Source organism: Mya arenaria, chromosome 12 (assembly GCF_026914265.1).
Source record: "Mya arenaria isolate MELC-2E11 chromosome 12, ASM2691426v1".
Classification (NCBI taxonomy): domain Eukaryota; kingdom Metazoa; phylum Mollusca; class Bivalvia; order Myida; family Myidae; genus Mya; species Mya arenaria.
Genome location: NC_069133.1, coordinates 21,419,649 through 21,441,307, shown reverse-complemented (window position 1 = coordinate 21,441,307; position 21,659 = coordinate 21,419,649). Strand labels below are relative to the sequence as shown.

Below are 21,659 nucleotides of genomic sequence, written 5' to 3'. Positions count from 1 at the left end.
CATCGACATAATGCCGTTAACAAAGGATAAGTTTTGAAGAAAAATTTGGACATGCATACATTATTTCGACACTCAACATATTCAATGGTATGTTATCAATCAATGTACAATTTCTCATCTGTATGATTAATAGTTTACGGTTGTCAAACTCATTGGTGAACCATGTTTTATATTTCTTTGTCTGAACCGTTTTGTTTAGGGCTGAAATTAGTATTGTTTAAAGTACTCGAGTACTTCAAGCTTGGTCAGAGGAAGCCAGGCGTTCCCAATGCGCTAGCATCTCCAATAAGATTCAGAAAGGTTCAGATTTTTTAACAATTACCCTTACCACCTGGACTCCTTCTTTGACTATGCTCTGGACGAAAAGACATCCTCTACGACTCATCGTTGAGGTTTCTTTGGAGGCATTTCGTCAGGTCTTCTGCGATTGATTCAAGCATAGGCGTCAGAGGGACCGGCTAGCAGCATAATTATTATTCTTTGATGACACGGTAGTATTAAAAACTTCACAATCAATGGTAATTGATACCGAAAATAATTGGAATGCTTCTCAATGAAATTGAAATAAAAATAATGATCTTCGAAAATGGTCTCCAAAATTTATAAGACTTTTTCAAATATGACTCAAAGATTGTCATAGTACGCATTGACATCGACATAAACATTCAAGAAGTTGGGTGTACATCTGTTTGAAAATAGAACTGGACTCGCACTCAGCAAAGACTCAATATACATTCTTCTCAATCCATAATGTTTTGCCGTTGACAATAGTTCTAGTAGTAGATCTTCCTATCAGTTATAAAATTGAATTGTCTAATTGGCTTGTTATACCGACCTTTAATTTTGATGCAAAAATATGGACTGTTGAAATGATACATTTAAAATTTTGTCGGGAGACTTTATGGTTTGAGATGTCCTACTAATGATCAAGCTCTTTACGACGAACTCGGTGGAATACCTATGTCAGTACACAGAAGTAACTTAATTATCAAGTACTGAATCACATAAATCACTTTAAACGATTTAATATTTAAAACGTATAATATGCAAAAAGAATGACACTGATAATGGAGAAAACTATTAAGGTTAAAGTTTGCACCTAAAATAAAACAAAATCTGAATGAACACAGTCAAGGCTATTCTTGCGGGAATCATTTTAATACGCCTATTAGATATAGTGATATAAAACAACGTATACTGGATACTTATCATCCAAGCTGGCACTCATCTTTAAGAACTCCGGACGTCTTGAAACGTATGGCCAATTTAAACATACATGTAACGCAGAAAGTTATCTTAACATGTTTAAATACTTTTTGGAATGTCTAACTTTATGACATCACCTCATGATTGACAGATTGGGCGTGGTCGATACAAAAATATACCAAGCCCTCAAATATTATGTAACAACTGTAATCAAAGAATGAATACCCCTTTTATTGATATGCCCAAACACTGGAGCAAAATACTAGTATTTAAAAAAAGAATTAAACTTGGCCAACAAAGCAAAACGTTGTAAATTTACTATCTGAACACCACCATCCCCACCCCCAGTAAAATCTCTGAATAACTTGTCGAAGTGTATTTTCTTTGCAAACATATTAAGGAACTTGTAAATATTTGTCCATTTAGTCATGAAAATGTTTTTAACAAAAACAAAAGTTTGATATTGGTTCAATTTATGACTTCAAATAATTTATATTTGGTATAAGATAGATTATATGTTTGTTTGTTTTTGCATTAAACTGAGTTTATTTGAATTGGATGTGCTACCAAATGATCGCCTTTCGAGACCAGTCTTATATTGTGTTGGATAAATACACGTCAAAATAACAATCATTAGTCGGGCGCCGACTATATTTGATATTGTCCAAAATGTTGCTTTAACATTGGGACCAGTTCGTAAATTGCAGAGGAATGCTTTTGATATCTTCCACCTTGTACGATTAAATGTGAAGTACAAAGTGTTTTACAAAACGTGTATTCTTAAACTGATAATGTAATTTTAAATTATTGCGGCCCTGAATTTTTTTTTAAATAGCAACTTCCCGAATATATAGAGGTAACGAGGTACTAAAACAATTTCCTGTATGTTTTTCAATCGCCTACGCAGTAGAACGTTATGAAAAATTAAGCTTAATGGTTTGTTTTGCAAATGTCATTCAAAAATTAAATTCCTGATCGTTTTCTCACAACGTATAGTCTTTTATATCCCTGTTCAATTCATATATAACAATAGAGTGTGTCCACAAAAACAAAATCACCAATTAAGTCTTTCGAAAATATGTGCAATGAAAATGTTATCATTAAAGTCTATAACAACTTTTCATGGTGATCTACATGTTTTTCCCTTTTTCTAGCACGCCGACTTGATGCTATGCATCAATATTTTTTCTTGTTATTCATTGTACTCCCTCTTCCTCAATGCAATTACCAAGTCAGTTTGTTCATTGGTTGACAGTAATGGTGTTACCCTTGCTGTCAATAAACTGTGTTAATGAAACTAGCATTCACTGAAGTTGAATATCAATGTTTTATACACATTGCATTGCTTGATTGTGACATTCAAGAGTAGAAATGCACTCATTTTTTTGGGTTCTGCAATCTTAATTAGATCTTGTGGTTTAATTAAGTTCATTTGCAGGACGCAGTTTACATACTCAGTTCGATATACGTTTGAAAGTTTAACTATTAAAAACATATAAAACATAATTGATAGTTCGTATTAAGGAGTTTTATGTGTCTGATAGTATTCTAAAAACGTCTGGATTACCATGACAAGTCAAAACGCTATTCGTTGGCCTCGTGGTCAATTAATAATAACAGTGTTTGTTTTCTTATGTGTTTCTGGTATGTTTCGAATAATTGTTTAGAATACTTATTTTTTAAGAAGAACATTGCATGTCTAATATGTTAAGTTACATTTTTTGATTTCTAGAAGGGAACTGGGGTTGAAACGCCTGTTTTTTGTTTTCTTGAGGATACATATTGAAATACCTCAACGCTCGAAAACATTCCTTAGTTGGCAAACCGACTTTTTATCCTATCAGAAGCAATCAGTAACGGTTTTCAAAGACCGCCTACATAACTGGGTTCTTGACATTGCAACCATGACCAGTTCCTTTCCCAAGACTCTGATATTTCACCAAACCAAGGCCAAACGAAAAACTCAATTATGAGGTAAAATGAGTTGAGAAAATTGAGAAACTAATAAAGCATTTTAGTTATATTTGGGCCATGTCAAGACAAGCAAACGATATCAAAAAGAAACAAAACCCGTAGTTAGCACAAAGCAGATCATATATGTATATACATTGATCATTAATCAACACCGTTTATAAAAACATCATATGAGGGATGAATGCAAAAACAATACTTTGTTTATATTCTAAAATTAAATTGAACCTTTTCGTACAAACCCTCGACATAATCACGACAGACAAAACAGAAATCTTCATGTGCTTAGTGCCCGTAATTCATTTTGACCTAACGTAATAATTGTAACATATGACTGGTGTAAACCACTGAATCATTCAGAGTGGCGCATATGTCTTAATATTCATCATGTGATTGTTGCTTCGTTTGATTTCATTTTCAACATAGAAATACTTATCTTTTGGGTGCTTTTTCCAGAACCAAGTTTTTTGTGCTTTAAAAGTAGTTTTTAGTTTGTAATTATTCTTTTTCACTCGATTGTGACGAACGCTGATTATATTATCAGCCTCGATTTCATTTTCTTGGAAGAAACCAATACTGGTGTCCAATTTGACGGGCCATGAGACTGAGTTTGAGATTTGACCTAAGTATTTTCGTGAACAATTTAGGATTAACTGCCCAAATGAGGAATTAAAATCCTTAGATTTTTAAACGGTACTTTTCATTGTATTAGTAAGCAAGAAAACAATGTAAACCTGCTGTCATCTTGTTCCCAGATAGATATATTAAAACATTTGCCTAAGACATTTAGATTAATATCATTTACTCTTTGCCATTCTAAAGATTCTAATCTTTTTTGTTTCGTAATTTGTGGTAAGTAGAAATTATGCATTCGCCACCATGACTTTAATGTTGAATAAAGATTCGTAATGTTATGATGATTTTAATGGTTTTGAATTAAGCTAACAATCAATTTTGTGTGAAAACATTTGTTTTCCCTTTTAGAATTAGTTGTTTATCTTATAACTCAATACATCACACTTAACCAGTAATTATTTTCAATTTAATACAATATTGCGCTGAACTATGAAGGCAAGATCTACAAAACGTTCGGTGCGTTGGGAAATAAATTACAACAAAATAAATTCATAAGTACCTAAAAACTCCTAGAATAAATTAATCATGTATGTAAATATTTAACGTACATCTGCATCTCATCTCAATAATTAGCTCATTTTTTTGTCTTCTGGCCATCGTCAATGTCGGCGTGAACATTGACAAAACTAGATAAATGACTTTATTTTCATTCATATGAAACCCCTTATAATAAAAGTTGATCTCCTGTCATACTGTATTGCGATTGTTTTGCATTTTGATACTCATGCAACAGTCTGCAACTGAAATAAACTGCAGTTTCATCCAAATAAGAATGATTGAGTGTTATTTTTCACTAATATACAATGAAAACCTCAGGGACAAGCTCAGTTGTCGAACATTTAAAAAAAACATGTTTAAGAGCACACGACAAGGGCACAAACAGAAATGAACTAGAGACATAAACATATTAACACAACATACACAAATACAACCACAAAAACAAACTTACACTTCATATACAAAAATAAACATCACAATCAAACCAAACCCTCACCGTCAACTGGCCAATAAGGCATCCGATATGATAACGTTATAGAATTTTATAGAACGTTATCAAATCCTGCCGGAAAACGTGTACAAATATTTACCGGCCTGTACACGCCTTATATGAGCAATAGATGACAAGCTTTTTCCAGTTTCCATTAGCTGAACAAAAAAGCCGGGGCTTTTATACCGGTATAGGAAGAAAGTAGTCCCTTATACATGAACCCAAGAATGATTTAAAAAGGGGGATTATAAAGTAGTGATGACACCGGCACATTTCCGTTATAACCTGTCTCTTGACAGAAATGTTATTTTAGTCCCCCAAAGTATTTCCCCATTGACATCCAAACACCTTCTTGACGCCGTCCGGAAATGCCATACTGATCTCTTATTTTTGTAAACTGTTTCTAGGCGGGTATAAAACACTTTCAACAGCACTCAAAACAAAGTCCGCGAAGGCACGAATGAATGTAAGGATTAGACCAGAATTGGCAAGGTGAGAGGTCTAATTGGTTATCAAGTAGACATGGCGAAACTTTGAGTTTACTGTTGCAAAGGATTTGAAACCAGCGGTGATCGATTTGCACGTGCATTTTTGTGAAACACCAATCTCAAATGGTATCGGGAGCATGTGAAAAAAATATATGCAGGGAATAAAGTATGAGAATGTTGTATCATTCCCTATTCAATTACACCTGCCCCATTGCTCTGCTAACAAGCCAATCCTCTTCAACATTCTTTGTTCATATTGTTTCTTAAAGGGACTCGCACATGGTTTGAAAAATGCACTTTTTACAAAATAAAAAAATGTATTACGAAATAAAGCATGGCATTTTAAAACTGAAATCCTGACAGCTTGAACCCTTCAGCAAATGATGATATTTTCTCAAATATGGGCTTTGAAGACCACAACTTTGAATTCAATTACTTGCGATTTCAGCGACTCGTTGTAGCGAGATTCAATGATTGAAATTATCACGTTATGTTATCAATGTATTCTTACAAGGTTAACATATCGGAACGCTGTATTAAGCATTTGTAGCATAGTGGTCAGGGCATCAAATTTCTTTTTTTCTTGACTCTACGGGCGTGGTTTCGCACAACACTGAAACCAACATATATTTTATATGCTCATTGTATTTTTGCCTGCAATTTCGGTATCATTAATTAAAAAAATAAATAAAAGAAGTGTCTTCAGATTCATAATCGGGAAAAAAAACATTTTTCGGTCCAAAACCATGAGCGAGTCTCTTTCACATGTCCATCTTCAATCGCGGTGAGGGACTGACAGCAAAATGGATTGACTTGTTTTGCGTTACAAGCACTAATTTGGCAAACTCTCGCAATCCGGTTGAAACCACCTCTGTTGACTGTCTCATCCTAATTTGTACTCTTTGTAGATTATATATGCAAATTGTTAAATAAACAATGATTTCTTAACTTAATATAACATAATTCATTTTAAACCCCAAAACATGGTGAAATATTAGGAAATGCATGGACATGTATTAAAACCACATTGTATACGTCCATATGTACCAGACTGTAGGATGTGATTTTAACTCACACATTTATTTTCGGTTCAAGCTAGCTAAATGATTGGTCTGTTTTCCTCACGTTACACAACGCCTAATTAACATATAAACATCGGCAATGAATCAAACACTTGCATCAGTAATTGATTGATTAAATTTTAAATACTGAGGCGAAAATTTATGGCCACAATTTGTCTTTCAAACCACGTAATGATGCTGTCTGACAATGTATAAAAGGCCCACGATCTCTCACATAGGCAGTGTTTGCTGCTGCAACTCCTTGCTACATCATGTAAGTAGGAAACAGCTTTTTAAAATTGAAATTAAAGAACAGCAGATAAATTTGTCTAAGGTCTTCTAACAAAATTTACAGTAATATAACATTTTAACTAACTTAAATAAATAATACATATGGAAATTTCAATGTTACTTGGACTTTGGATTAAGATTTTGAATAAATGCATTGGGCTGAGACTCACGGATGGGTTAGGCCACAGTGAACCGAATGGGCTCGAATAGACACACGTGAACTCTTAAACAGCGACAAAGTCTGATATTTATCTATAACGGTGTACCATGTGCAAGCTTTTATACAGTTAAGTAGTCATGCAGTTATTTAAAACTTGGTGTAGTTGTATATAGGATATATTTTGGTAAGTGTTATTTTTTAATTTAAAATAATTGCATAGGTTAATACTTATTTTATTTCTTGGATAACTATTGACCAATCAAAAAACTTTTCGGGGATTTTTTACCAAATCAAAGAATTAATCACTTTCATACAGTTTGCTACCGGTTTTAAGCTAATGATAAAAATAGTATGGGAATGTAAGCTTTTCATAGCGTAATGCTGTCATAAGGGAAAGAAACAGCAGCAGCAGCGGATTCAAATCAAAAGCAAATGCTTAAACAATTCTAAATAATTTCATTGTTGCTTTTAGCGATTCACTTTATAGTTCATATCTTGCATAATATCTGTACAACAGGCAATCAATTTAATTTAGTTAAACAACAGATAAGGCCATCTTATGAACAAGAAAACGTAAGGTTTAAAATCAGTTGAATACTCATAAATTGTCAGAAAAAGGTATTAAGAATTTAACTTGTTAGTAGTGTTTTTACCTTTGTGTCTCGAGGTCATTGTCATTTGGGCCTTTGACTTCTGCATGTGTGTGTGTGTGGAGGGAATGGGGGGTGGGGGTAATTTGTGACTGTTATTTTCATTGTATTATTGTTATCAATAAAAATTACAGCCTTTCTTCTGTCTCAAAATATGTATTGCTTCAAATTCAAAATATGTATCGTGCGAAACATTAATATACTTAATTAATACATTTTGTCAACCTCAGTGATTTAATGGTAATTTGAGCTGCATATATGGTATTAACGGATCTTTGTAAAAAAACATTCCATACATACTAACATAGCACAGGGCGGACTGATGGTATTACAACTAATAGGTTCCATTAGATTTGTAGAAACGTATTGTGCAATCATAATAAAACTCGGTCATCTCCGGCAAGCTTCCGGAAAGACCTCGTCAATAAGTTTCAAGATATACGAAAAAGTGATGAGGCCACCGACTATTCACTCAATTGTCATTACTCTAAGCAGACAAATTCGATAACGTAAACAGTGACTGTAATGAATGATTTTGATTTGTGCCTTAACTACGATTTGGAAAACTTTTACGACCGGTATCATGTCAGAGCTTTTTCTACCATAAAAATTTAAAATGTCCCTTGACAATTGAAAATACACACAACTCTTTTTCAGTATAAGGGCCGCCATGAAGGACTATTACCCACACAAACACTACTTTCTAAATAATGCATTTATGGTAAACTGAATACTTATCAGGAGATTATTCCCGTGTATTAAATAGCTAAAAAACGAACAAATATTAAATGACAGGTAAGTCCTAAAAGATTCACAGTTTCCTGCATCTTTCTTTGTTGCAATTTATTTTGAAGTAAAAGTGCATTACTTGTACCGTTGTGTCCTTTGTTCGATGCTTGATTGTTTTGATCCTTGGGCCTATAAATAAATTTCAGGCGACGCGGCTCGTCCCTGTATGTTCCATTGTTAGCTATGTATTATCAAAGTTATCAACGTAGACTTCTATATTTACAGCACCATGAAGGTTCTCGCAATTCTTGCTCTATTCGGTGCCATCGTGGCATGCCAAGCCTATCGTAAAAAGGGATACGGATACGGTGGTTATGGAGGTGGCTATGGAGGTGGCTATGGCGGCTTAGGTGGTTACGGTGGCGGTTATGGCGGTTATGGTGGTTACGGTGGCGGTTATGGCGGTTATGGTGGCGGCTACGGCGGTTATGGCGGTTACGGTGGCGGTTATGGCGGTTACGGTGGAGGTTATGGCGGTTACGGCGGCGGTTTCGGTAAATGGGGCGGTTACGGTGGCGGTTATGGCGGCTACGGCGGCGGTTATGGCGGCTACGGCGGTGGTTATGGCGGCCTCGGCGGTTATGGCGGAGGTTATGGCGGATATGGTGGTGGCTATGGTGGCGGCTATGGTGGCGGCTATGGTGGCGGCTATGGTGGCTACAAGAAATTCGGTGGTTATGGTGGCGGTTATGGCGGTTACGGTGGCGGCTATGGCGGTTATGGTGGCGGCTATGGCGGTTATGGTGGCGGTTATGGTGGCGGCTATGGCGGTTATGGTGGATACGGTGGTGGCTACGGCGGCTACGGTGGCTACGGCGGTGGCTATGGCGGTTACGGTGGCGGCTACGGAAAGAGTATGTTACATTAATTGGCTTAATAAAAATATTTATGATTGAATGTTTCCTTTAATTATATGAGTTATGAGCATAAGTTTTAATATTGGCTAAAATACTGGACAGTTGTACAAGGTCTGTTTTGTTTCTGTATGTTCAATATATTTACAGTTGTTTTCTTTTCTGTTTCAGAATGGTAAACACATGCTCATCAATTCAATTGACACCAACTCTTACTGTTTTTCTATGTTGCAATAAATATACAAAATCACTGCAATTTGTGTCACGTGATTCTCTACCAAAAGACACAGCCTTACAAAATATTGCCGGGTAATGAAGAATGAGAAACGATCGTTGAGTCCCTTGTTATGTAAAAAGTATTATCAATAAGCATATAAATAGCAAAACTCATAATTATTTTCACAAGCGTAGTCCGTATATATTTGTTATTTAAAATAAAAAGCATTTCTAATATAAACATCATTCCTTATCCGAACGCAGCTTCTAAAACACAACATGTGCAATAAATACAGTCTTTCGAAGTGTGATTTTTGAAAGATGTTATATTTGTGGAATATAACGAATATACAGCATACACCCATACGCTTTTATTTCAGAGAGAGAGAGAGAGAGAGAGAGAGAGAGAGAGAGAGAGAGAGGAAGAGGGAGGGATAGAGTCTTAATCTAATGGGTTAAATCAATATCATATTATATTCATTGCAATAGAGTTACACAAACCATCAGACTTATTGAAATTACACACAACACCACGCGCAATTCAACCCTAAGAAGTGTGTTTTGAGTTTTTGTGTGCTGTATTTCGCTTCACTAAACCTTCCATTCATTCGGAAAATGACGGGTAGATGAGGGCACTACTGGATGACCAATTAGCGTAGACATTAAAACATTTAGCACCATGGACCATTTTAAATACAGGTTTAAGAGCGCAAACCCTTTTTAGGTTAAGCGTAAATTGCGTTTCAATTAAATAACAAAGGACATTCCACGCATGGTGTTACACCCCGTCCATGGGGGTCGCTTTCCATAGGTCGACAAATTCGCTAAACATACCGGTGAAAACATGTCATTTTCTGGCTTCGACAACTTAAGATATTTATTTTGTTTACGAAAGAATGTTGCACCGTCCTCCAATGAGCTCGCAGATTTGATCAAGATTTAATGCGCGAAGTGTGCACAGTTGTGTATATCCTCTTCAACCAAAACGCTTTTCTTTTTGGACACACATGCGATTGGATGAAAGCCAGTGAAACTGGGAAACCTGAAACAGAATATTAGAATTGAGTTATTTTTAAGTGTGTATTCATGTTTGAAGAACTTATCGAAAGTGTATTCTATAAAAAAAAACACACCATAAAGAGTGTACATATAAACTAAATAAAATGCAGTTATAAAACATTGCTTGGCATTCCCCAACAATTAGGATATATTAGAAGAGATCTAAAAATAATGCTTCTTTTTTGACATCAGAATTTCCGGAGTTTGAAAAACATTGAAAATCACTGATATCTATTCACACGATATCGCGGGCTTAGCGCAAAACGGTTGTAACTGACATTTTGAAAATTGTTCAGGAGAGCATAAAAACTGATTTATTTTCCTAGTTCCTATCATTTTCAATTTGTTTTTTAATTATAGTTTTAATTTTGTGTACTTTTCATGAATAAATCACAATAACACCTTGCATTCATTTTCTAAAAGAGATCTTTGTAAATCAGTCAGTTACAACCGTTTTGCACACAAAAATGAGGAATTTTCTAAATTTATTTTTGCGCAAAAGGGTTGTAACAGTCAGTTACAACTGTTTTGCCTGAAAAATTGAAGATATTTTTAAATACATTTTGCGCAAAAGGGTTGTAACTGAATCTTTTTTATTAAAATTTCTTTGATAGCTTTAAGATATTTGACTTTTAATTACCATTTATTACTTGCAATGTAAATTATACTTAAATACATCAACTGATGATAAAAGCTATGATGTTTTCCAATATTTTTTTGAAAATTGAGTTGTTCTTATATATTCTATGTATATTTTTGTTAATATACATTTATTATATATGAAAAACAATTAAATAATTAATTTATTTTAACAACAACAATATAAACAGCAATTATCTTGAACATCATATTTTAAGTTAATAATGCGCTTTAATTTCAAGCTGTAAATGATGAATAACAGCATTTTGTTAATACAATGGTGAAGTGAATAGCAATTTCATTAACTTATAAAAATATGCATGTATATTTCTTATTTCTAGTTTTTAAGTTAAAATGATATCAAGAAACATTTTTACAAATCACCATAGCATGGTGGTGTTAGTAGTTTATACTCCGGGTCCCGGCGTGAGCACATTGAAGGGTCCCAGAGTGACAGTTCAACCACCGCACCTGGGCAGAACCAGTACTATGTGCCTTCACCTTTGCAAGGAACTGACAACTTCTGTACATGCCAGGGGCAGTGGTAAAGTGCGAATGGTCGTAAAAAGGATTTCATAACCAATCACAACAGAAGTGACCACCATAGCATACTATTGACATCAGCTCTTACAATGACCATCATTGTGTAAACAATATACAAGAACTTGAAATTTAAATAATCATTTAGCAAAATTAATTTAAAATTAACAATGACCAATTCCGGTACCAAAAAATCGTATCCCGATGAAATCATTTAAGGGGTAAAATTTGTCCAAAGCTCATAAATATCAGACTTTCATCTTCCAGTACTCCTTTACTCAGCACAAATTCCATCTCCTTCGCCCATGAATATCAGAAACTTTCCATCTACTCTTAACAAATCCTTAATCCCCGCATGATTTCGATCTACTTGGCTCATGAATATCAGAATACTTTCCATCTACACTAAACATCATTAACCAGCATGATTTCCATGTACTTGGCTCATAAGTATAATAATGACTTTTATTGATCTTCTCAAAACAAACCATTAACACCAGCATGATTTCCATCTACTTGGCTCATGATAATCAATACGACTTCAATCTACTTTAAACAAACCATTAACACCAGCATGATTTTCATTTACATGGCTCATGGATATCAGAACGACTACCATCAACTCTAAACAAATCTTTTAACCCCAGCATGATTTCCATCTACATGGCTCATGGATATCAGAACGACTTCCATCTACTCGAAAGAAATTATTAACCCCAGCATGATTTCATCTACATGTACTTGGCTTATGAATATCAGAGTAATTTCCATCTTCTCTTAAACAAATCATCAGCCCCAGCACAATTTCCATGTTAGCTAATGAATATCAGAATGACTTCAATCTAGTACTCTAAACAAAGCATTAACCCCAGCACAATTTCTATCATCTTGGCTCATGATAATCAGAATGCCTTTCATCTCCTCTAATTAAGTCATTAACACCTGTATGATTTACATCTACTCTAAACAAATTATTAACCTTAGCATGATTTCATCTACTTGGCTCATGAATATCAGAATAACTTCCAACTACTCTTAAACAAATCATTAACCTCAACACAATTTCATTCTACCTGGCTCATAAATATCAAAATATCTTCTCGAAACAAATCATTAACCCCAGCTTGATTTCATCTACTTGACTCATGAATATCAGAATACTTTCCATCTACTCTTAAACAAATCATTAACCCCAACACAATTTCATTCTACCTGGCTCATGAATATCAAAATATCTTCTCTAAACAAATCATCAACCCCAGCACAATTTCATTCTACCTGGCTCATGAATATCAAAATATCTTCTCGAAATAAATCATTAACCTCAGCATGATTTCATCTACTAGGCTCATGAATATCAGAATAACTTCTATCTACTCGTTGACAAATCATTAACCCCAGCATGATTTCATCTACTAGGCTCATGAATATCAGAATACTTACCATCTACTCTTAAACAAATCATTAACCCCAACACAATTTCATTCTACCTGGCTCATGAAAATCAAAATATCTTCTCTAAACAAATCATCAACCCCAGCACAATTTCATTCTACCTGGCTCATGAATATCAAAATATATTCTCGAAATAAATCATTAACCCCAGCATGATTTCATCTACTAGACTCATGAATATCAGAATATCTTCTATCTACTCGTTAACAAATCATTAACCCCAGCATGATTTCATCTATTAGGCTCATGAATATCAGAATATCTTCTATCTACTCGTTTACAAATCATGAACCCCAGCATGATTTCCTTCTTCTTGGCTTATGAATTTCAGAATAACTTCCATCCATTCAAAAAAAAAATCATTAATCCCGGCATAATTTCCATTTACTTAGCTCATGAATATTTGAATGATTTCCATCTTATCTGATTTCTATCTATTTCTTATCCAGTAGTTACCTGTAGTAGTGACCAGTAGTAACCAGCATGACTACCATGACAATGATGACACCAACTGCATTCTATGACTTGCAACTATTCATACTGATTAGCCAGTCAAAAACACCAACATGGCTTAACTGACATAGCTTATGAATACCAAAATGACTTTAATTGAGTTACTTCTTCACTAGTCATAAACACACCAGCATAACTTCAAACTGTATAGCTCATGAATATCAGAATGACTTTACATAGCTACTTCTCAAAAATTTATAAACACTAGCATGAACTCGACTACAGAGTTCATGAATTTCCAAATGATCAACAGATCTACTTCTTCCTAGTCAAAATCATCAGCATGACTTCAAACACCAGAGTTCTTGAATATCAAAATGACTTCACTAGATATTCGCTAGTCATAAACACCACAATGGCTTGAAACTATATAGCTCATGAACATCAGAATTTCATCCATAAGATTTAGTTCACATCAGCACGAATTCAAACTTTAGAACTCATAAATGTCGAAATGATTTCAATAGATCTACTTTTTTGCTATTGAAGATCATTCAATCAAGCGAAAGCTCATGAATATCACATGAACAAAAAGAAAGAAGGAATTTATTTTTGACTCGGAAAGTGTCAAGAAATGCAATAAATCAGTTGCAAAATAGCTTCCATTGGATAAAGTTTTCCGCTGGAAATAAGCGTGTTATAGGATACGAAATATTCAGTCAAAGTATATAACATTCTTCTTGAAATGGTAGGGGAATTAATTTGTGTTTTCACCATTCATGATGTACCTTAATCATTAGATCAATTGCCTTTGTTTTTCATTAGTTTATAAAAGTTATTATTCTGTGTACAAAACATGTCAATATTGCCAAAATATGAAATTTCAACATGCAAACTCATTTTACCATAAAAAGCCCATGAAATATAAATAAATGATAAATATTATCAAATAAAAACTACTTATAGAAACAATATTCTTGTAAAAAACACACATTCTTTTCCGGTTTTAAAATCATGTTCGAACTTTACATGGAAGACTAAATTCTTAGAAGTGACATTTAATTTTCAAGTTTTCAACTAAAAATCACTTTCCTAACCATATTTTTTTCTTAAGCAAGAGCCTTAAAATACTATCGAATTTTTCAATTCTTTTTCTTAAATAATGACTTTTTTATCTTATGGACTATCATACAAATTAATAATATAGATGAATAAATAGTACTAAAGGAATAAAACATGAGATATTGTTCGTAATAGTGATGTTTTAACATGCATTTTTTCATTTTATTGGGAGTTTATTTTAAAAACAAATCATTTTTCATCAATTTGACTATCTCTCCTCAAAAACAATGTTAAATAATCATGATGTCATCAATGATGTCATCATGATATTGGAGGTACATCCCATCCCAATGGTTTATTGACTCAAAGTTTTCTGTGCAAAACGGTTGTAAGTGCAGTTACAACCGTTTTGCACAAAAATAAAGTGCCATTTTCAGATACAACCTTTTGACAAATATGGCTTTATATACATTTATCATTAGATTACAGAGCTAAATTTTAGGATATTATGGAGGCTTGTAAAATAGGTCAAAATACTGCTTGATCTTCTCCTTCTTAAGAAGTGCAAAAGCTTTACAAACTTTATTCTTTGGCTTCATAATTTGTATCATAGTATATGGTAGTAAACAAACACTTGATACGTTACTTGATACTATAAAGCGTGTTTGCTGAATCACGTTACCTCACAAATAATGAAATAGTATCTTTAATGGAACTTTTCAACTGTTTCATGCATTTAAAAATTCCATTTGGTCTACATCGCTGCGTTAAATATTATAAACACATTTTTAATTTATTGTAACATGTATTAGCATTTCAATTTTCTTGATGGAAACGTTCAGCAAGAGCAGTTGTCACATTGTTTTTAAAACATTAATACTTAATGAAATGTTTGACTTATAAGGAGTCTGCCAGTTCATGACAATTATCAATACATGTAATAACCATGATGTTATTATATATGTCATTTTGTACTGCACTTCGAAACAAATTGTTCAAATTAAAATAAAATCAAGTACTTAAAATGTTTCTAAATGCAGTCTTTTCTTCAGCACTCTAAATTATTCTCGGGATCGGACGGTATATTGATTTTGATGCAGTCATATTTGAAAAAACCCCGCTGTTGTAGGGTTCCGGAACCGTAAAGGAACTTGAACTTTCTGCATGAGAAGAATCATTTCCCGCGGTTGAATATTGATGGTTTAACATTAAAACATGCTACATAATGACTGCCTTAATGCGAGCACAAACAGATAAATAAACAATGTAATTTTAGATAAGCAATAAACGTAAGAAGTCGCCTAGCAAAGATCAATCAAATAACACGCTTTCAAACATTTAAAGTCATTATTTTAGGAATTGAAGGTGATTTAATAGAAAAGGATATAAACATGACACATTCGTTGCTGCATTGGTCCATTAACCTTTATTATGATTGGATATATAACATCCATATGTTACAATTACCATCTTAATTATTACATTATAATTAGAGTAATGGACAAGTAGAAGCCAATATTCAAAACCTTATAACCATTTCTTTAAGAAAACGCTTGAACGTAAAAGGTCGTTTGGAGGACACGGAAATATAGTTTTGGTTCGACATGACAAGCCAAAATATTACGACTGATGTGACGAGCGAACTCCGAAGTGTTTTGCATCAATCATTTTAATGAGACATTTTATGAAAATAACCAATTTTTTATCAACAAAAAGAGAAGAAGAAAAAACAAACAGAAGTATTTGTCAATTTGATTTCAATTTGTCTTCATTAACAATGTTTATTTCAAAACGAAATTCGTGGACAGAATATATTGTATAACGATCTTAAAGGTGTTTATAATCAAACGTGACTTTTGTTACTTATTTACGAGCTATCTAAAGTTATTGTTTATATGACGTTTTATGTCATGGATGTCTTTTAATTAAAATCTTACCACCGCATGTGTGGAAATATATCGCTCATACAAATACGAAGCAACCAAATTTGGAAAAAAAGAACATGCCCGCCATTGATCATTCGGCCACATTTGCATCAGTTCATGAAATTGTGTTTTAAATATTTCTAGGACATATAGATTGATAATTTACTGATACGATAATTTAATTAAAACCTCATCAATATACATAACCTATTTTTAGGTATTTGTTAAAGTTTGGGTCATTCAAAATATTTTGTTAAATTCGATTTGTATTGCTTGAGGACAAAAGTTTTAAGAAGTAAAATCACGCTCGTCGCGCCTTCAGCCTTTCAACTTTTTCGGCGTTTTTATTTGTTATATTGCATACAAACTCGAAATAGGACTTAACAATCAAAACAAAACAGGCATATATTTTGTTTTCAAATAAAATATATATTTGCGATATTTAATATGCGGTTGTTTACTGTGGAAGTTATTGCCACGTAGAAATTTATAAAGACTTATATATTTTTAATTGAACACAAATCATTTCCGTTTTATTACTTTTTTATCATTAAAGTTATATGGATAAAACATAATTATGCACTTAAGTTAAGCTTTATTGTTCCCCTTTTAAGGGACTAGACACAAGATGGTCCAAAAAACAGAAAAATAGGGATTTCCACAAACGAATCCTATAATTGGCAATGCGAGCAAGTGGGGGCCGATATTACAACATTTTACATGATTAAATGAATAAACGCAACAATCATGTTGCTGTCTCATCTGTGTTTCCCCATTTTAAACAAGCGCATTATGGCTTCCCAGTTTAAATCATACTTGTTACGAGTACAGAGTTTGAATTCAGATAAATATACGGACGATGTCTTTAAACTCCCTTGAATTTACGTGGTAGACAACCCAAACACAACGATGTAAGTTTTATGTAATTGTCTTGTCCTTCTTATACCAATGTTCTTTAGTACGAAATAGACAAAATGGCAAGTATGTTGACGATCGATAAATGAAGCCACCGAGAATCAACGGACAGATCACAACACCTGAGCATGAGCAGTCAGGAAAGCTTGATAAAAACATTTAAAAATTCATAAATGTCGAAGAAGTAGTCTTACAATCGTAACAAACACAATTGGTAATCAATGGCATCTAAAACAAAAAGTCAGAACACATTCAAGATTATTATTAGCTAATTCATTAAGTCATCACTCGACCAGAAAATGTTACATCATTTTTAAGTGGTATTTTAAACTCGATGTACGATTTTTCATGTAATCTTCCCCCTATTTACAACTGCTATTTAAACATATCAACTAGTTCACCCATATTAGACACATCGTATGTTAAAAATGTCATTATTAATCAATAATTACACTTTTGAGCAGGTGCGAGTCAATGCTTAAATCGTATTAAACAACCCATGTGATATTTATTCATTACTCCATGAAGCATTCGTGTATGCAATCAGCTTATTACAATTCATAACCGGGCTACTTTCTATTTTAATTACAACATATGACGTCACGTCATAGTAGGAAGTTGTTTATATGACTAATGTGTATTTTTTTTCTTCTGAACAATAAACCTTTTTAAAAATATTATTCTGGTTTTATGTTTTACTATCAATGACAATAAATTGATTGCGGAGAACTGGAAGCTGAAAGTTCGCCTGCAGCACAAACTAAACATGGCGAATGATCTGTCTGATTTCGACTTGTTTAAAGAACCTTTTGGTAGTTTTTAGTTGTTTGGGCCGGAATTGAGCGAGGAAACTGCTGCCGCTGTTGAGATTTCTCCAGACATTGAAGAACTGATGAACATTTCTTTTGATGATTCGCCTGAAGTTACAAATAAAAATGAAGTGAAAATGAAAGTTAAGATCTAGGTCAACAGCTTAATGAAAGTAATGACATGCCAACAATTCATGAATATAAACAACAGGGCAGTAGGTTTAATGGCAAAAATATTGTCTTTCGCAAGTAATAATGGAAGATATATTTCAGAGTTAAAAAAGTCGCCTTTACATAAATATCTTGCCTGAAAAGTACTGTTAATCCGCTTCGAAATGGTAAAAAATGAGGAGTCGGCAGCCATAACTGGTTTCATTGTAACTTTATTCAGCTCCTCGTGTCTCCAAGACGATTATGTATTCATACGCGTGGGAAGGCTACAAACTACCTGGAATTGAATTGCGGTCTTGGATAACAGCAAAATTAGAAAGATTTTTATATTATTTTTTTCAGTTGTAATTATAAGTATTGAATTTTTTTTTTCTGCGTTTCATTGATGTATGAAGTGTCGGAAAAAATACACCTAAATTATACATAAACACCTTCGGTGTTTATGCATATTACACCAAATGTGGTGTTGTAATATCGGGAGCTCATATAGTCACTTTGGAAGTCAAAATTCCATATTTAAAGGACGCACTTGGAGAGCATTTAATAACAAGTTTCAGATTCATTACATACTTGATGACCCTCGTAGATATCTGTAACAAGTATTTGTCCAGTATAGGATTACCAGTTGGTTTGTTGGGCATGGGTTTGATTATATTGATTTTATAATATGATTTCGGCAGTAAAGTAAAAATGACATTTCACTCTCACTTCTAAATTAAACATTAGCGTGCGCAGGTCTGGGGCAAAAATTCAACAACGTCATTTCCGAAATTGACGTTACGTTCGCATACAATTTGGTGCGCTTTTCAGAATAACATTAAAATGTCACTTTATATTCTATAAAGGAAAACATCAATACTTCTGATGCTTACTTGTTAAGAAAACATTAAGATCTTACTTAATAAAATATTCTGTATAAAGGTCAATTGACGCTGAAATGGGATACCCTAAGATAGTAAAGTCTGAGGAAGGGCGCAGCAGTGGTTCCGAACTTTTATTAACACTGCATTATTTCAAGTAACCAATCTGAAGTGAATACTGATGAATTGTTAACGTTTTACTTGAAATTAATAAATAAAAAAACTCATTAATCTGTGAAATCAAGGATGCATTCCTGTACTGTAAAAGTTTATGGTTATTAATGAATATGTGCACTAAGAGAAACCACAGACAGCAACTTGCGATAGTTATGTTCAACCCAAAGTTATTTTTACCATACTCTATTCATTTAATGTCCGTATTGCAGTTTAAAAAATAACATTCTGTTGTAAAAGATAGATGACCTATTTTGATTTTAATACTTATTGTTTAAAATGATTTAATTTCATTGCGTCATTTAAGCCCGTACTGTGTTTAATTGTTTAATTGTTGCATATGGGATGTTTAATAATATATCAGTTAGGTAATAAAATGCGGTTGAATATTAATGCGTAATTAATGTTTCAACATTCATTAAGTCGTTTAAGTGATACGTTTCTATGAAAGTGGTTTTAAAATGTGTTTGGAATGATTTCATCGCTAGCAGATAAAAATAATTCAAATATGGTATTAATGTTAATATTGGCAAATAAAAACAACAACACCAAACTGCCTATATTCAACTAAATTTATTATTTAGTATATATGCATCGTGTTGTTTCTGGAGTTTTTTGCTGTTGTTCCATGTTTGTTGTTCGTGATTGTTTTGCGTGTTCTATGTCTTTGGCGGTTACCCTGTGTCATTAAACGGGGTTTATGTTTAAACGTTTGACTATTGATCTTATTACCGTAGTTTTTCACATTAGTATTAAGACAGCCAGAATGATCTGGAATGAAGAGCCTTAATGTCATTTTCCGGAAATAAACCATATATATATTACGCTTCTTGGAAGTGGCCACATGTCTCAAAATGCGCTCCGAAGTTGTGCCTCTCTCTGCCAAATCCTGAATCCGCCCAACATCGCTTGGTGTTACTTTTAACCTAAGTTTGTAATCCTCTACATGCAAATAATTTGGAGGGAACTTTAAATCAGAAATGGAAAATCAAGCAATATTAAGTTCGGCGCAATATATATGAAGATGACAACAACATTTTAACCACATGTTAGGAAATTCGCATTATGTGGAGTCAAAGTTCTCCACAAACTTCAACAAGCCAAACTGCATTTATAACCCAATAATGACATCAGTCACGCCATTCATTCCTGCAGTGATAAATGATTTGAAAAGCTCTACAATTTACAATTGCAACATGCTATAAAGTCTTTAAAAGAGATTTTCGTCATCTAAAATTGTTTAGTTGACGAACTTATTATATTCAGTTGTGAAATATTCAAAAGGCCAAATATCTTTCTTTCTTTCTTTCTTTCTTTCTTTCTTTCTTTCTTTCTTTCTTTCTTTCTTTCTTTCTATTTTTCTTTGTTTCTTTTTTTCTTTTCTTTCTTTCTTTCTTTCTTTCTTTCTTTCTTTCTTTCTTTCCAGTGTATTGAACTGTTATACTTTGAAATTAAAAACAAAGCAACTTTTTTAAGCCACGAGTTGTCCACAAATACAACGTCAGCTGCAATATTTCTACAGCTTACGATCGACAAATCAGGACATAATAATAACGGCTCAGATAGGATAACATTCGAGCTTACCGTAGGGGTACAATATTGCCACCGAACTAATGTAACTCGGACCCCATTAAGCCGGGACTGTCTCTCTTTCTTCTCTACTTTTGTTGAGTCCGTTTGAGGTGTAATCCATAAAATATTCTCAGCCATTTATTTTATTTTTGGGTTGTTTTGTGGGGGCTTCAAACGTGTCTGTGGCGTTCGGTTTTTGAAATTCTAATTTAAATGCACGGTGTGGTCACGCCATGATACACCTAATAGGCGCGGGCAAACCCTGTCATCAAACAAAACAAAGGTAAGCGCATAGAACATACTGTTGTTGTTGGTAAACATTCACGAAACTATATTGCATTTTTGCTTGATGTCTTTGTATTGTCATCTTTGTCGTTTCGTTCTTAAGATAACAGACGGATTGCAAAAGCACAAGCTTCAATTAAAAAAGCATAATTCTTATCGTCTTTTGAAGTTTTTTGTATGATTCATTTAATAAAGTTTAAACAAAATGTTAGAAACCGACTGTTAATAATTGGCTGAATTGACTACATTGTCCCAACAAAGAGAGTTCATACACCTTCTTCGGTCATTTAATTAATACGATCCTGCCTATAGCCATTTAGAGCTATAATAAGCTTCTTAGAGCTACTTAGAATCAGTAAATGTTAATTAGAGCTACTCCGAACCAATAAGAGCTACTATAAACTACATATTAAGTTATCATAATCAATAA

General features: G+C 33.4%; 1 protein-coding gene across 1 annotated transcript; it reads left to right on the top strand.

The window, feature by feature from the left end:
- Window positions 1-6,522: 6,522 nt before the first annotated feature.
- On the top strand, window positions 6,523-9,350 carry LOC128212044 (keratin-associated protein 6-2-like). The gene is made up of 3 exons (XM_052917287.1): window positions 6,523-6,624; window positions 8,466-9,094; window positions 9,266-9,350. The coding sequence occupies exons 2-3, from the start codon at window positions 8,470-8,472 to the stop codon at window positions 9,271-9,273; spliced, it is 633 nt and encodes a 210-aa protein (XP_052773247.1). The 5' UTR covers window positions 6,523-6,624; window positions 8,466-8,469; the 3' UTR covers window positions 9,274-9,350.
- Window positions 9,351-21,659: the final 12,309 nt, after the last annotated feature.

Coding starts and splice junctions, on each gene's coding strand:
- LOC128212044 (XM_052917287.1), top strand. CDS start 8,470: ATGAAGGTTCTCGCAATTCTTGCTCTATTCGGTGCCATCGTGGCATGC.